The 18084-nt window shown below is 31.8% G+C and overlaps 1 protein-coding gene across 12 annotated transcripts in view; it reads left to right on the top strand.

Moving 5' to 3' along the window:
• Positions 1-18084, top strand: part of LOC143048162 (transcription initiation protein SPT3 homolog) — a 77121-nt gene that overhangs the window by 41677 nt on the left and 17360 nt on the right. For all 12 annotated transcript variants that reach the window (XM_076221674.1, XM_076221675.1, XM_076221671.1 and 9 more), the window contains 4 exons: positions 7035-7119; positions 10229-10315; positions 11595-11691; positions 15312-15380. In XM_076221674.1, the coding sequence (XP_076077789.1) occupies positions 7035-7119; positions 10229-10315; positions 11595-11691; positions 15312-15380 (338 nt within the window). The remainder of the gene's footprint in view (positions 1-7034; positions 7120-10228; positions 10316-11594; positions 11692-15311; positions 15381-18084) is intronic.

Here is an 18084-nt window from a genome sequence, read left to right as displayed (position 1 = left end):
TATTAACTTTCAGTATAATGTTAAAAAGATTAGTAGAATTTAGTTTCATAAAATCAATGTGTTTTAAAGGTCATCTCAGAAACTAAGGCAATGTTAAAAAGTAATGTATTCATCAAAAGGCTGTCTTATATATGTCATGATGGTACCTTTTGATGTTTGCTAAATAGGGATGATATTTCATAGAAGACCCCACAATGCGAAATGGGACACTTTGTGCATGCGCTACGAATATAAAGAGCTATATAAAATGTCAAATAAACCTACATTTTCTCCTTTATTTAGAAAAAAAATCAAAAGTCAATTTTACCAGTCTCCTATTTCTGAATTTGACATTTCTCTATTGCCAACCACAGATATAGAGGTATTTTAATAATATATTCTACACTATGTAAGCTAAGCATTATTGTTCATTTAACTTCCTTTTGGATTGTACAGTATAGAATTTATACAGATCTGGTATGGTATTTAGTCATCATTTAGAGTCAAAATGTTTTGCTGGGTGTTCTGTTCATATCCTTCATTGTAACAGTATACCAGAAAGTTAGAGCATAAACATGATAAATGTCAGTTAAAAATGCTGTATTTATTTGCTAACAGATTGACCAATTTCATGTACTTATAGGTGGCCTTCTGAAACAAGTGACACAATATACCACACTATTAAGTTACCCACAATCTATCCTACCTGAACTAATAGTACAATTTTCAACTCCTTCGTAGTAATTACATTGGTTTTTGGGAAGATTTGTCTCCCTTGTCATCATCAGTATACATATATATTTGATTTTAAGTTATATAAGAAAGATGTAAAGAAAAAAGGTCGGGACAGAAAAAAGAAAGAATTGAGAGAAAAGAGAAAGGGAACAAAGAAAAAAGAGCAATACAAAAGCTCATATTAAAATAAATATTTCGGTATTTTTAAAAGTATCTGAATGTCTGCAGAGACAGAATCAAATCCCCACCCCTTTATTGAAACAGACATTATGAATTACCCTTTACTTCTCCACTGTTGGCAATCTCCTTATCTCTATTGTAGGCCATTTATAATCCAAGATGACTAGATGTGAAGGAAACATCTTTTTGTAATAAGTATCTTAGTTAGATTGAGAATGGAAATTGGGAATGTGTCAAAGAGACAACAATCCGACCAAACAGAAGAAAAAGGCCAATTAAGGCTATATTAAGGTAACACGATACCGAATGACGTTACGCCATGAGTTATCGTTCCTGACGTTATCGAATAACGTTCAAACATATAAGCCAATGCAGCAGGTTTTGTGTGCCATGGTAACTTTCCCTAGATGCAGAGTGCCAAGAGTTTTGATGCAATACATAGCGGTTATTTGACATAAATTGTTTTATCGTTTTCAGGCAATCATTAGGCTCATTGTTAATCTTTAAAAAGTATTACTTTACTTTTTAAATATTCTGTTTCTTTGATATTTTTAGCATCTTCACACTTTATCTTTATATGTTCTTATGCATAACAGACAGAGTTTTATCATTTTTTTTTTTCTTGGTCTAGATATAGGAAGATGTGGTGTGAGTGCCAATGAGACAAGTCTCCATCCAAATAACAATTTATAAAAGTAAACCTTGGTTTATTTTTGCAATAAATACTTATTCATGATTCACGCCGTATCCCCATGAAATTTTGTTTTGAATGTAAAAATCTAATTTATAGAAGCTTAGGATGATGTGTGAAAAAACGGGGAATTTTTACAACTATTAACGCATTTTAAATTAAATGGTCATCAAAAACACCGCTCGGACAAAATTGAAATTTATTTGGAAGAGAATACGGATTTAATTAGGGGAAAAGCACAATACAAGCAGACGTTGAAAATCATACAGAAAATAGTTTGTTTGTATGGAATGGAAAAAAGTGATTATTTAGCCGGTTAACTTTTCCTGTGTTCCATGTGTAAACAGTCTCTGAAATTCATTGGTCTGTACAAAGTAAATTCGATATAGTTTGGGAAATATTTTAAAATACAGTGCCAGCTTTGTAATCGTATAAACCAGGTCTACTCAGGACGGACAGCAACATCGGAATGAAGTATTATAAAGTTAACGAAGGCTGAGAAATATATGGGCACTTGATTCGGCAGAAATAAAATAACAAAATTCAGGTTCCGTTACAGTCTGAATGAAGCCAGCCCCGAGTATCCACTTCCGTCTACAAACGCAAGTTGATAGTTGGGGCTGGCTGTAGTCAGACCGGTTCCGTGTTCCCTGATTCCGTTATAATTTTTTTGTTTTTGAAATTTACATGCAAACGACTGGCTTTTTATTCAAACGGCAAGAGACTGTAAAAATGCTAGATCTTGAAATCATTTAGATTTTATATTCGTGTTAATTTACGCTTGCATGTGTATTCGGTGTTTTTTAGTTTTGAGTTGGAAATAAGGCCACACCAATTTAATTTCTTGTTCTACGGATTTTTGGACTCCAAAATTTGGGGCGAGCGAGCGATTTGAAAATTTTAATAAAAAAATATTTAATTTGCAAATTTTTGAGGCGAAGCTTGAAAAGTAAAGGCGAGCGATTATAATTTTTTTTTGTAAACATAAAATAGTAGGTTTTGACAATATTAAAGCTTGATTTATCACTTGTACTCTGACATTTCTTTAATTTCTGAAGTATTTTTTCCCTGTTCACCAAGAAATAATTAAATCTGGTCTATGTATGTGTGACTGACAATGAGACAGTTCTCCATCCAAGTCATAATCAGTTTGGGACAACCCCTTAATGTTATAAATATCCCTTTTACATGTTTTATGAGGGATCAATATAAGTTATAATACATTTGTTTGTACAAAAGGGCTCATATTTTCTCAAAGAACTATATATCTATCTGGTATTAAATGGTCAAACATGTCCAAGAATTTTGTAATATTCCTGGACTTTAACCAAGTTAACACATTTACTTTAACAGTTTAATATTATTCAAAATAAGTGGACCCCTCTTTTAGAAAAAGTTGTTTAAAATATGATGTAACTCTCCTCTTTTTGAGTACAAAATTCTCAGTTTTCAAAGATTTTGTATAGAAGAACTATACAAATCCTTGGTATTTCTGTTTTCTTTTCTACATCAGTAAACTGACCCCTTGTCTGAGGGAGGGTTGTTCTCAACCTGATAATAACAATCATAGGTCAAAGTACGGCCTTTTACACAGGGCTTTGATACAGACCAAACAGCAGGCTATAAAGGACCCCAAAAATATTAGCGTACACAATTTGAACAGGAAAACCAACGATCTAATTTATATATCATGTATATCCAAACGGGAAAATACCAATGAACAGCAGCGGTCAGCAACAAACAATAACTGCTGAACGACAGGCCCCTCACTCAATAAGGACAGGTGCATAAACATGCAGCGGCTATGGATAGTTTTGTTTCGCCAGCACCCGATATAATTGCAGTTGAAGGCAAATCCTTCAGAAGTTCTTTGTACTTTATTCTAACAACGAATAATTTTTGATAGGGAATATAAGTAAGGGGGACAGTAACCAATTTTTTGTTCTTTACGAGTATCCGCTGTTATATATTTATAACGGAGCACTCCCGCTTTGGATAAATAGGTTTCATGCTGAAACAAATATTCTCACAGATATTTACAAAGTGTGGTGGGGGTGCTTTTATGTTTAAAATCGTTTTATACAGGTTAGACTGTGATTTTAAAAACAAATGTTGATATCTTTTTATAATATTTACAAAAAAAACGGTGCGGGAAATGGACATGATTACATTTCCGGATGCGGGAAGCGGGAATATAAAAAAAATAAAAAAATTCTGTTTTGAAAAAAATAGGTGCGGGCGGGTCCGTCGAACAAGGAATCAAATTGGTGTGGCCTAATGTACATGTACAAGCTGGGAGGAAAAAGACTGAAAGAAAATTAACAAAGTTACCTTTTAGGGCTCTAAGGGCCATATTGCTCGCATACTAGGCGTCGGAAAAGGCCCGGAAAGTTTCTTTCTTAAAATTAGTTTTTAGAACAAGTATATAAGTATATATATATAAAAAAGAAGATGTGGGATGATTGCCAATGAGACAACTGTCCACAAGAGACCAAAATGACACAGACATTAACAACTTTAGGTCACCGTACGGCCTTCAACAATGAGCAAAGCCCATACCGCATAGTAAGCTATAAAAGGACCCGATAAGACAATGTAAAACAATTCAAATGAGAAAACTAACGGCCTTATCAATATATATTAAAAAAAAAGAAGGACGAAAAACAAATATGTAACACATAAACAAACGACAACCACTGAATTACAGGATCCTGACTTGGGACAGGCACATACATAAATAATGTGTTTAGCGTCAGTTAAAATTTTCCCGACCATCATCACGGATGCCCTGCCTCTATTGCAAAACCTACCTACATGTATTGTATTATTGTTAACTTGTTCTCGTCCTGAACATGCATGAAATATTTTCCACTGGACGTTAACCAACCAATAATCAAAGCAATCAATCCTACAATTTACACCCGTAACTTGGAACTTTAGTTGTTAAAATTTAAATCATTGTCTCTAAATTTCAAAAATACGACAAATTTTAAACGCAGACCGTGAGGAAGACCAAAATTGAACAGTTACTCAAAACTAAATATATATGTTACCGCTTGCTCATTATGGAAGTGGGGTAACATGATACTTTATTTATAATTCAGTCCCTCCCCGTAATTGATCTCTCTTACCTACTTAATGTAGTAAGTGGAATATAACGACTGAATTATTTGGGTTAACAGTTTGGAAGGTTTGTCCGACGTGCTGAGCAAACAAGTAACACATTTACACCACGCAGAGTACACTATACTACATGTATTGTATGTACCAAGTCAAGAATATGACAGCTGTTTATCATTCTTTTGATGTTTTTCAGTTTTTGATTTCGTCATTTGATAAGGGATTTTTTCGTTTTGAATTTTTCTTGGAGTTTGGTTATTTTATTTTTTGTAATGTGTATTTTATCAGGAACATTATTTTTCTCATTATTTTCACAAATAACAGAATTATTGATCTTTTTTGAGTGATGCATCAAATGTGCCTTTTATAAACAACTGTTTTCAAAATTGTATTGTATCGTCCCGAGCATGCATGAACTATTTGCCACTGAACGTTAAACAACCATCAACCCGAGTAATTAAAAAACTGTTAAATGAATCAAATTTTTTAAAATACTATATTTCTGCATCACAAGATGCAGTGATATACCACCATTGTCTAATATGATGGAGTTAAAAATCAGTAATTCGGATGAATCTCACGTGAAATGTTTCATTTAATTTTCACGTAAATCTGAAGGTACTTTTTATGGTTTTAATCAAATTTTAGAACAAAGATATTATTTAAATAATTTTATTTCAAATATTTACGTGAACTTAACGTGTAAAAAATTCCGGTGATGTATGCATGAACTATTATCATATATAAGATTCACATGGAACCTGTTCACGCAAGTTTCAAGTATATGCTCGTTTGATGTGAAAATCAGACGATATTAATATTAATTCATATGAGTGAAATTCCTTGTGCAGGATGAAATAAAATTGTATTTGATTCAGTAGAATTTTATATTGCATTACTAGGAACTTTACGACAGTCGACAGGGGAAATGAAAATAAAATATACTCATTCAGATCCCGACACATATTTTTCTCCATTTCTCTGAGAAGGAATAACGTTATATTCTGTACACCATAACGTCACACGTTTTTGGTCAAGTTCTAGGCCTATCGATCAACTTTGAAGCCATTTATTTCAAAAACAAGGATGGTGACATATGAGTTTCTATACGTGTATGGATTCACTATGCAATCCTGGATATTATGTTAGTTTTTTGTTTTTCTCCGTATATAAGAAAATAGCCATCCATTCGAAAATCTAAAAAGGTAAGCCGGAAAAAAGGCAATTCCCCTATATACCTAAGTAAATTTGTCGCCAAAATTGACGTTTTCCTATGAAAATTACAAAAAAACAAAAATGGTGACCCCCATTTTTTATTACATATTCCGATGTAACTCGATTCAAAGTAGAAGGATGCCAAAAATTTTGGAAATCGGGAGATATGCCATTCGGTATCGTGTTACCTTAAATGGGTCTTCAATACAGCAATTAAAAATCCAGTAACTGTACCTGGGCTTCAGCTGGCCCCTAAACATAAATGTGTACTAGTTCCGTTAAAATGGATGTCATACTAAACTCCTCAATCAGAACATATAAATGAACTTATTAAAAATTAAAACACATAATCACATACAAGACTAACAAAGGATAGAGACTCCTGACTTGGGATAAGTGCAAAAATGTGGGGTGGGTTAAACATGTTTTATGAAATCTCAACCCTCCCTTCCCAGTTCTCTTGTCAGCAAGAGGTTCATATTAAACCATTGAAAAAGTCATTTGCATGAACTGTATAAAAAAAGTCACAACAATTTCATTTCTAGGATTTTATTTGACAATTATATTATCTTCATTAATTTTTGATAGGAATATAACACTGTGTAAACGACTTGCCAAATAAATAAAAATCACACTATAAATGTGGCATTGGAATATCATATGTTCTAATAAAAAAGGAATTGTATTTCATTGGCATTGAACTTTATCTGGGAATTTTTTTTAGGTGTTATAGTTTTTAGTTTGAAATGAGATGAAAAAGAGAAAATCATTTTTGTTAAGAGAGTGCTGAAATCTTCTTCTTAATATAAAATTAGACAAGGAAAAAATAATTAAAAAAAAATGAATTAGCCGGATATAAATTTAGTATCTTCACAATTATTTTCACTGAAAAATGTATGTTGAACAGAACTATAGAATTGAATGTCATGCTAGCTAAGTTTTATTTAATTTAAAAAGTTTCAAAGCATAATTAAACTTTCTAAGTGTGTCAACCAAGAATCAACAAAAGATCGATATCATCCTGAATATAATGAAGTATTTGCCACTGGACATTAAGCAACTACAATTAACCATGTAACTTGTAATGAATTATATTTATTTTGTCTACTTCTAGGTATGGTTTTGGAGACTGTAGGAAGCCATTGTATGATACAGCAGTCCTGGTGGAGGAGATTGTCAAACAACAGATGATTTCTTTGGTAAATTACCCTGACTTATCTAATTCTTACTCAATTTTTTCTTACCTGTTGATTATATTTTATCAACGTGTGGTTTGTTTGATCTCAAATCTTCATTGGTTATGATTTGATTATGAATCAAAATATATCACTTTCTTCTGAAATTCCTATTGTGACATCATTAAACAATGTGACCTTGCTTGATGGTGTCCCGTAGAAAGAACACATCTTTTTGCAGGTGGTTCAAAAAGAAGGATGAAGAGTGAAAGTAAATCATTAGAGAAATAGATTCCACCACTAGATCTTATGCTATAGGATATTTATCCACTCTCTTTTACTGTGCTTATCCAGTGACCTTTGGGGTATCACAATAGCAATGGCTCAAACAGTTTACCAAATTGCAGTTAGATTTCTTCTCCAACTAACTGATCAACTGGTAAAATATTTTAGCAGATTGCTCAAGTGAAATGTTGTTAGTATGAAGTGAGTGCTGTGAAATCAAAAGTAATACTTCCCATCCAGATCCAGTTACTTGATATCTTTGTCATTAGTTTCAAACACAAAAATGACTTACTATAATATGAGTCACTGAATAAAAAGGTCTAATTTTGACATGGAAACTTCTATCTTAAATAGATTTTATAAATAAACAGTTGAAAACATTGTTTTGTAAGTCTATAATTAATAGCTCCGTTTTCCAACAACAAGTTAGTGCATAATTGTAATTTGGATTTTTTTTTCTAAAGCAATTACTTATCTGCTACCATTAAAGGGAAATAATTTACATTACCGAAAATCAGCAAAATGTTGTCACAATTTTTGTCTGACAAATATCAACTTTCCTCATTTAATTTGTTTGTAACATTACTTTTATGATTATTAAACTTTTATCCTCTGTTTTGAAAAGAAACAATGAAATTTATTTTTAAGATGATTAAAATTTTGAAAAAATTGTAGGCAAAATTAGAAGCCAGGTATCATTGATTAATTTTTTAGTGTACAATAACTCAATAAAAATTATTTCCCTTTAATGCCAGCAGATCAGTAATTTGTATAGAAAATATTATACGAAACATAATTACACAAAAACTTTGTCTTAGAAGACAAAGCTATAAAATATACATCTACAAAACAATGGTTTGAACTATTTATTTATAAAATCTATTTATGATAGAAGTTTCCATGTCAAAATTAGACCTTCTTATTCAGTGACTCATACTATAGTAAGTCATTTTTGTGTTTGAAACAAATGACAAAGATATCAACTAACTGGATCTGGATGGTAAGTATTACTTTTGATTTCACAGCACTCACTTCATACTAACAACATTTCACTTGAGCAATCTGCTAAAACATTTTACCAGTTGATCAGTTAGTTGGAGAAGAAATCTAACTGCAATTTGGTAAACTGTTTTGGCCATTGCTATTGTGATACCCCAAAGGTCACTGGATAAGCACTGTAACAGTTAAATATTGAATATTTAAAACTCTCAGCAAGCCTCATGTTTTAAGTTTGAAAAATTAACTCTTCAGTGGCTAAATATTGTATCACACTCGATGCAGTGTTAGAATCTATATTTATCCTTCCTAGAAATGTCTGCTTTCATGTAAGTGCATTGATCTACCTTTGGTGTTGTTCATATATGGACACTTTGATTTCCAAGATGTTATTCTGTTTTTGCAGTTGACCAATCTTCCATATGGAAGACGTTATGATAAGAACCATTTACGTAAGCCAAAATTTTAAAATTGAAAGAATTGAAATTTCTTTAAAAAATCTGGTCATTATTTTGTCAGATATATAGGAAGTACATGTAACTTGATGTAAGAATCTGATCTATAAATTCCCGTTACTTCTCTGAGATCATACGTATTGATGAATTTGTGGTTGTGTACATCCCCTTTCTTTGTATAAATGTGGATAGTTATGTCATTGCCAGTCCTACCCCATTTCCTTATCTTTATAAAGAGAAAAGAAATAGCACATTATTTGAAACATATGATCAAAATGTACTATTACTAATACCTATATAAGGTAACAAGTTATAACTGTTGGTTAAAAACTAATGATTTATCAAATGCTCTACCCAGAATAATAATTGAATCAGTTCTTCAACATATTTTGAAAACAATTGTAGACATGTTAGATAGTGAATGCTACAGGATGACTTGAAAAACAAGGCAATTAAGATTAGTGCACCAGGCTATAAGCTTAATTTGAAAAATTTGAAACTGATAAACAAATGACTTCTAAGCATCTGAAAATTGATAGCTAAAAGATATATATCACTTTTTTTTTCAAATTCTAAGCACCAATAAAGATATGTTGTTGGCCTCCCTACTTTAATAAATATTCCTGAGGGGTTATGATATTGAGAACAATTTGGCTACTTTTGATATTAAAGTACAACAATTAAAGAATTCAGATTGGTAATCAGTGTACTCTTGTTAGTAAGAATCTCTGACCACTGACATTGACAATCCTAAATCCTGACACCAATGAGTATTATTGACATTATAACAAGGATCAGGTTATTCTCATTAGTGTTTTTTTCAACATTCAAGGTTCTCAAATCTAGATGGCAGTCTCACTGAAAAATTACCAAATAAGTCCAATCTTTTTGGAATTGAATAGAAAGAGTTAATCTGACATTTCACAATGTATTCATGATATTGGTTGAATGGTATAAAATGAAGAATTGAACATATATTTATTTTCAGTGGCGATTCCAGGGGGGGGGGGGGTTCCGGGGGTTGGAACCCCTCCTTTTTTTTGGACGATCAATGCATTTGAATGGGAGCATATAGATGAAAGCCCCCTTTACTCTGGTTGGGAACCCCCTTTTTAAAATGGCTGGATCCGCCCCTGTATTTTCATGTGTACTATTTTTAGTGGATTGAGCAAAGTCTGTATGTCCCTGGATATCTAATTTCATGGTTTTACTGAATTCTACATTCAAACCTAAGGACAATTTGTTATTGGTTCAACCTTCAATTTGATGGTTCATCATGGCAGTACCCATGAAATCCTCAAACATTGGTAACCATCAAATAATTATGAATTCACAGTACATATAAATGTTGTCAGTAATTATGACAAACATCACTAACAGATATATTGTATTTACAGTTGTATCAAGCAATGGATGTAGCCATTATGAGGAATGCCAGATTTATAGGATTAGAAGAGTTCTTGTTTTTATTAAGGAAAGATAAGGTATTAACCTGTAAATTTAGAATTGATTAGATAGTATTAAAAGAGAGGCAAATTCTACAAAAACAAACTAACATTAGGCCATGGCAAAAAAATGAAAGACAAGATTTGACAAAGCACAACGTAGAAAACTAAAAACTGAGGAATATGAAACCTTTTTTCCGGATGTTTTGAAAGAGTTAAGATAGTGGTTAAAAAATAAACCAAGTTTTGGGAAGCATAAAGATGATTTCAATAATTGCTGCATAAAAATAATTCTATCAGAATGTAAAATGCATGTACCTGATTCAGTGTTTTCCGCACCGTAAAAATTTAAATACTAATCGCGCCTCGCAGATTTGGCCCAAGACCACAATTAATGACCCCGCTTTTCGTTGTATATAGTTCCTTTTAATTAGAGTGTATTTTTCCTTAATTTTTTTTCCTTTCCTCACTCATTTCTTATATTTTTTTTTGTGGAAATGAAAGAAGAGAGGTGAAATAAATTTTTGGATGTTTTATTTTAACTGATTTTGATTTGGAATGAGTGATTAGCACAGGCACTTGTTTCTGTCAATGTGGGGTTTACTATCCATACCAGTACAAAAAAAACCAAATATGAACAGGACTTTAAATGGCTTATCGTCACAGAAGGATATTACTGTTCTGTATTCCAAAAATACAGCACTAAAGCGAGGAACAGGACAGAAACTTGGTTCGATAGGCCATGCATTCGCAGGAGGGAGTCCTGCAAAAGCCATCATGATCTGCTATCCGAGATGCACAAAACTAATTTGTCAAATCATTTAATGAAAGGCTAGCAGTGATAGCAGAAGAATGGTTCAATTCCATTAAATGTGAATACAAAACTTATCCTTTCTTTTTTGTGACCCCAACCCACAGTAAAAAAAATAAACCCTGTTGAAAATATTAAAAATAAATCACCCGGTTGCAAGAGTTTTTTTCAAAACATCCACCTTACCTTAGTGAAAAAAGGAAAACACTGCTGATTTACTGAAAATAGGTATAAGATAATATGAAAATGTCAATAAAAGACCAACCCAACATCACATGAAGACCAAAATAGACAGTCAACCCAATTTAAAGATCTTAGTTTTATCAGGGCATTTTGTTTAACAGTACAACTTGTGCTGAAAATTGCCTTTCTAACAATAAAATACTGGTAAATTGGCTTCTAAAAATAATAGCCTGTCTTTTATCATAGTTTAAAATGTCAAGATTTTAGATAGGAAAATTTGTTGCATTGAAATAGGAAATAATGAAGTTATCATATGCATTACAGATAAAACTAAAAAGATTTCTTCAGTATATGGGACTGAAAGATCTAAAAGCTATAGCATTGAAAGGTGGAGAAGAAGAAGAAAGTCCAGAAACCCCAGGTATGAATAAACATTGTATTATCTCCAATTTCACTAGTACCATCATGACTTTACACTTGTAAAACAGAAAACTACACTCAGAGCAGAGTGAAGCTAAGTTACAGGCACATTGTGGTTTAAAAAAGAGAAATGTCAAAATCTATAAAACTCAGCAGTTGTTATTGTGTGCAAAGGAAATAAACTTTTCTCCCAAAATAAGTTAGTGATTACCTGGCCATTTAGTTATTTGAAAATTGAACATGCCTCTATGTATATAAAGAGTACTTGTATGGGATTTGCTCATTGTTGAAGGATGTATAGTGATCTATATTTGTTCATTTCTGTGTCATTTGGTCTCTGGTGGAGAGTTGTCTCATTGACAATCACACCACATCTTCTGTTTTATATAGTAAAATGAAAATGTTTTACCTTGATAACTAACAGAAATTTCAAAGACAAATATGCAAAAAAAAAAAAATTGACAGTGAAGATGATGTTCCTAATTAGATATGAATGACAAGCAAAACTGTTAATATTGTTGTAACATGTATGTCCATGTTATAGGATGAATTCTATCTGTTGTGTTCATGTTGGGTTTTTTATACACTTTTAATTTTTTAAGAAAGAATTTTAAACAAATGTCATTGGAATTAATTGTTAGAATTTGAAATAGTTACTGTTATACAGCTGAAATCTAAATTTTGTGCATTATGAACTAAAAAGAACTACAAAAAACAACCTGATTTCATTTGTGATACAAATGTTCTTGGAAGTTAAAATAATATTTATATCATATTTCATTTGTGATAAAAATGTTCTTGGAAGTTAAAATAATATTTAGATCATATAAATATTTATTACTAGAAATTTGAGATTGCTATGAAATATCATTTGACAGATGTATCCTGTTACTTTGAATTAATAATTTATATTAAATTGCTGTTACTGGCGTCTGAAATTTAAAACTCTTGATGCAGTTCTTAAAATAATATTAAGTTAAATACATACAGAAAAATTAAGTTGCATGATTCGTTGTTTCATTCTTGTGGGATTTTATTGAAAGTTCCTATATTTTGCAAATTACGTTTTAGATAGAATTATTAGTTGAAAGTGGAGCTTTTTATGCCCCTGCTGTATGGGACAGAGCATTAATTTAATCTTTGATTGTCTGTCCTTTCTGTCATTCTGGTCATCCTGTTTTAGTTGCATTTAAGCTTGATCAAGGAAATTTTTATCAAAAGACACATTCTTCTTTTATTTCTAAGAGTTATGCCCCATGGAAATATAAATTTTATCTGAAATTGCATGGCATTTGCTCTTAAATCTTCATTTTGCCAAGATATTATTAAAAAAGAACCAAAAACAATATAAACGGAGCCAAACTTGTTTAAAATCATTCTATCAGTGTAAATTCTTAAAAGAAGTTTCCATAAACCATTTATGCTACTATTAATGAAACAAAAGGTGGGTTTGAATTAAAAACAAAATAATTAAAAGATTGAATGAAAAAAAATTTAAAAAATACAGCATAGGTGCATGATTATCCTTTCAAGAAAATCATACATTTTGCTATTTGGTATTAATTAGATTCTGACAAAAAGGTTGTAAAAAGCTGACACAGGCAAACTCACACCCAACGGCTAGTACTTAAAGACAACTTATCTAAAAACATATGTATGCCAGAACTCTAGAAATGAGTCTCTTATGGTTGTTGCCAGTTATATATAAATGTCAAGATGTTTCTGTTAATTATCACACTAAATGGAGTGACTGCTTGCAGAATAAATTTCATTCTTTTCAAATAGGATTGTTTCAATTTGTCATATTACTTAAAGTTTACCATACTTTACCATGACTGTGTTTCTTCTACTGTAACAGTATTTCGGTAAAATCTTCGTCCAGTTGAACAGTTTGATTAGATGAAACCAATGATAATTGGACATAATTTTCAATAAACAATTATATATATATAGATAGAGAAAAAACACTTTCAATCAAATCGCTGAACAAAAGATAAAACAACAGTTGACCTGATTATTACATACTGTTTGTATTTCCAGGAAATCCATGGTAAGATAATTTCTTTATTATTAGGTCCCAAGACATGTTATATAGAACAATAATAGAATCATAATACTTATTGTACATCTCCTTATGATTCCACTACAGCAGATTCAATTAGTTTAAGATCGAAATAAAAAAAAATGTTTTCCGTTTTTTATCAGATTTACCAAGAATTGTGTAATTTTATTGAATGTTTATCAGTCATTTATTGTCATAAAGTCCTATGAGAATTGTTATAAGTACTTTAAGGTGATCACAGATTCTTAATTTCTTTACCGATTTCATAGAAAAGGGTAAGGTTCTAGGAAACTTAGATAATCATACAGAGTTAGCGACCCTAACTGATTGTCAAGGTCGTTATACACCCCCATAGTAAATATTTGAAATGAAAGATAATTTTTATAAGACATGCCTTTATTAAAGTCATGAAAATACCTCAGCGCCTTTGGTTAGTGATTAACTACACTTACAAGTGTCATTCTCTACTATCATTGAAATTGTATGAAAGTTTGTAAAGTGAAATAGAAAAAAGTAAGTGGCAAATGAGGCATTGATGGAACATTGTTCTCCAAGTGTTATTCTGGAGGTTGCTTTTTAAAAAATGCATCACTTGAATAACACTTGGTTTTTTTTTAACCCTTTTTAGCTCACCTGACCTTGTCGTCCGGCATCCATCGTCCGTATACTTTTACAAAAATCTTCTCCTCTGAAACTACTAGGCCAAATTTAACCAAACTTGGCCACAATCATCATTGGGGTATTTAGTTTAAAAAATGTGTGGCGTGACCCAGCCAACCAACCAAGATGGCCGCCATGTCTAAAATAGAACATAGGGGTAAAATGTAGATTTTGGCTTATATCTCTGAAACCAAATCTGACATGGTGTTAAATTGTTTATCAGGTTAAGATCTATCTGCCCTGAAATTTTCAGACAAATCAGACAGCCTGTTGTTGGGTTGCTGCCCCTGAATTAGTAATTTTTAAGGAAATTTTTCAGATTTTGGTTATTATCTTGAATATTATTATAGATAGAGATAAACTGTAAACAGCAATAATGTACAGTAAAGTAAGACCTACAAATAAGTCACATAACCAAAATTGACAATTGACCTCGTAAGAAGTTATTGCCCTTTATAGTCAATTCTTAACAATTTTCATAAATTTTTGTAAATTTTTAGAAAATATTTTCCACTGTAATTACTGGGCCAAGTTCATTATAGGTAGAGATAATTGTAGCAACAAGCATGTTCAGTCAAGTAAGAACTACAAACACATCACCATTACTAAAACACAATTTTGTCATGAATTTATCTGTGTCCATTGTTTAATATGCACATAGACCAAGGTGAGCGACACAGGCTCTTGAGAGCCTTTAGTTATCTAATATTGTATTTTATGCTGTAATCTTGAAAACCTGCAATGTCACTAGGGTTTAGTCAAAATTATGTTCCAAGAGCAAGTTTTAACTTATGATCATATCATGGCTCTTTTAGTTTATACTTTATCTCTGTGTCCTGATTATGGTACTAAGTTCAAAAAAAGTTCTTGCCCTGATATAATTTTATATTTTATTTAAGACAAGCCTCCATCTGCTAAGAAGAGAAGTAGAATGTGTCATGATTTCTTATCATCAATAGATCAGACAGGTATGTTTTCATTACTGGGTTTCAATGACAAAATTAGTATTGTACTTATTTAGAAATTCATCCTGTTATTCTGTTGGGTGAAAGGTTTCACAAGGCACATTTCTGTTTGTGTCGGCATTATTAAACAAAACATGTACCGGTAGACAGTCACACCTTTTTAAATTGTTTCAAGTCATAAGGGAAAATTAAACTCAATCATAAATTAATCATTATAAGCGGGCCAAGGAATGGTACAAGTAGATTTCTTGAATCTTAAAGAATCTATTTTCCTGATAAAAGATGAGCTGCTCTTCAATATAGTGACAAGAATATGATCAACAGGAAGTGCCAGTTTTGCTGCAGAAGCTCACTACAATTTTCCTCATTGTTACTAAATTAGAGGCAATGTACTGTTTACTGATAGTCAAATTTCATAAATCTATTAAGATGATGCAATTCAATGTAAAAACAAAACTGAGGGATTTGCATAAACTCCATAAGGAACAAGGCTGGTTGTGTAGACAGGGTACAAGTAAGGGTAAATCTTATAACCACAAAGAATTTTAATACAGGTCTAAAATCTATATGACCCAGGTATACAGTTGGGCAAGATGTCTTTAGATAGGTTCTATAAGGGTTATACTTGTCTCTTAAACATTCCAGATTTAAGCTCTTCTGTTCCACATGTTAAGTTGTATCATATACCCAAAAAGTTTAGAATATTGCATGGGAAACAGAACAGGATGGTTCATTTATATTTAAGGGAAAATTATTAATTGAATCTAGTCTTCAATTATTCAAGGTTAATTTAAACCAGATATTGTGTTTTATTTTTTCATTGTCATCATGTTTAATATAAGAATAAGAAGATGTGATATGATTGCCAATGAGTAAACTTCAACCAAAGTTCAGATGAAATGGATGGAAGCAATTGTAGGGAACTATAAAGAGGGTCTCATTGGGGGGTTCTGATCCTGGATCCCGCTAACTGTTTTGTCAGATCTCATTTACACCATGTATGTAAGCATTTCTCATATTGTAATTTCCTGTGTCCCGCTAGACTTCTTATCTTGTTTTCAGGGCACAATAATTTGACTGTCAAGCTCACAAAAAATTGGCAATCCTGCGTCACGCTAAGACCCCAAAGAGACCAACTATATTTCCTTAAGATTTTTTACTTCACCATTGTGTAATTATAGAGAGAAAAAATGTTTGCATTTTTCAGTGATTAAAATCCTTTTAAAACTTCTGAAGCATGTGCTGAAATGCAACATTATTATGATATGAATTTTTAATTTTAAATTTTGATGTAATTATCTGTGGCAATCATTGAAAAGCAATCTAATATATTTTATAGGTTGATACACTCTGTGCCATTGTAAAACATGAGTGTCACTATTTGTTGATATAATTTTATCATTTTAAATTGACAATGACATAATTGTTTTTTTTATTTTACACTTCTTAAAGGTTGCCCTTCCCAGAAATGAAGAATCAGCAATAAAACTATATCTCTTGAGTTTTAAGGTTTCTAGAAGGGTTAATTTAAAGGAATAACCACAGCTAATAACACTAGTATATTCATAATACATTTACACCATCCCATCTACTATAGATGAAATGTCAGAAAATATTACAATAGCTTATAAACAGAGGCACAAACTTAATGGACTGAGAGCTATCAATAATATATATCTGTAATTTCAAGATTTAGATTTTTTTAGCATTGTTTATTGGTTGTTATAGAAAATATGTTTGAATAAACCCGTTTGCCAATTATATATGGGGATTTTTTGTTAATTTTAAATATTTACTTGAGAAAACACATTTGGGGTTATTCTTAATGACTAGATTAACAGATAGCTTTCAAAGACTGACTTTAAATCACTAAATAGATGGACATTGTATTAAAGGGTCCTTTGTACCTCCAAGGTGGACCTATTTGCTTTGCAATGCACCATTATCTTTTTGTATAGCTACAATGTATTGTCATACGCATCCATCCTAACCCGTTTATATCAAGCTCCTTAACCAGTATCAGTATCAAGTTTATCAGCTTACAACAACTAACTAGGGATAGTAATTCTAAGATGCATAGCTCATTAGATCTAGTGAAGATTGACATATAAAAGGAATGAATCCTAAATTTTAACCTTGTTTAGCGCATCTATTTTTGTCTCGCCTTGACGGTGTCAAAAAGCGAGACATAGGTATGCTGTTTCTGGCGTTGGCTACGGCGAAGTCAACAATGTATTAGTTTGTGATTAGGTCTAGTTTATGGTGAACCACAAGTGGTAGGCCAATCATATTTAGTATGCAATTGTATAAGCATTAATTGGCACATCTCATTTCCATGGAGATTATTTGTCCCTGCCCCTCAGTCATGGTCTATTGACTTTGAAATTATGTATTAGTTTGTGATTAGGTCAGTTCAAGGGGAGCCATTAGTGGTAGGCCAATGTTAATTGGTATTCAGTTTACATGTATTAGTTTGTGATGAGGTCAGTTTATGGGGAACCACAAGTGGTAGGTCAATGATATTTAGTATGCAGTTGTATAAGCATTGGCATATCTAATTTCCATGGAGATTATTTGTCCCTGCCCCTTACTCATGGTCTATTGACTTTGAAATTATGTATTAATTTGTGATTAGGTCAGTTCAAGGGGAACCATTAGTGGTAGGCCAATGTTAATTGGTATTCAGTTGTATAAGCATTTGCACATC

The sequence above is a fragment of the Mytilus galloprovincialis genome, chromosome 10, assembly GCF_965363235.1.
Source record: "Mytilus galloprovincialis chromosome 10, xbMytGall1.hap1.1, whole genome shotgun sequence".
Classification (NCBI taxonomy): domain Eukaryota; kingdom Metazoa; phylum Mollusca; class Bivalvia; order Mytilida; family Mytilidae; genus Mytilus; species Mytilus galloprovincialis.
This window is presented reverse-complemented; position numbering and strand designations above follow the sequence as displayed.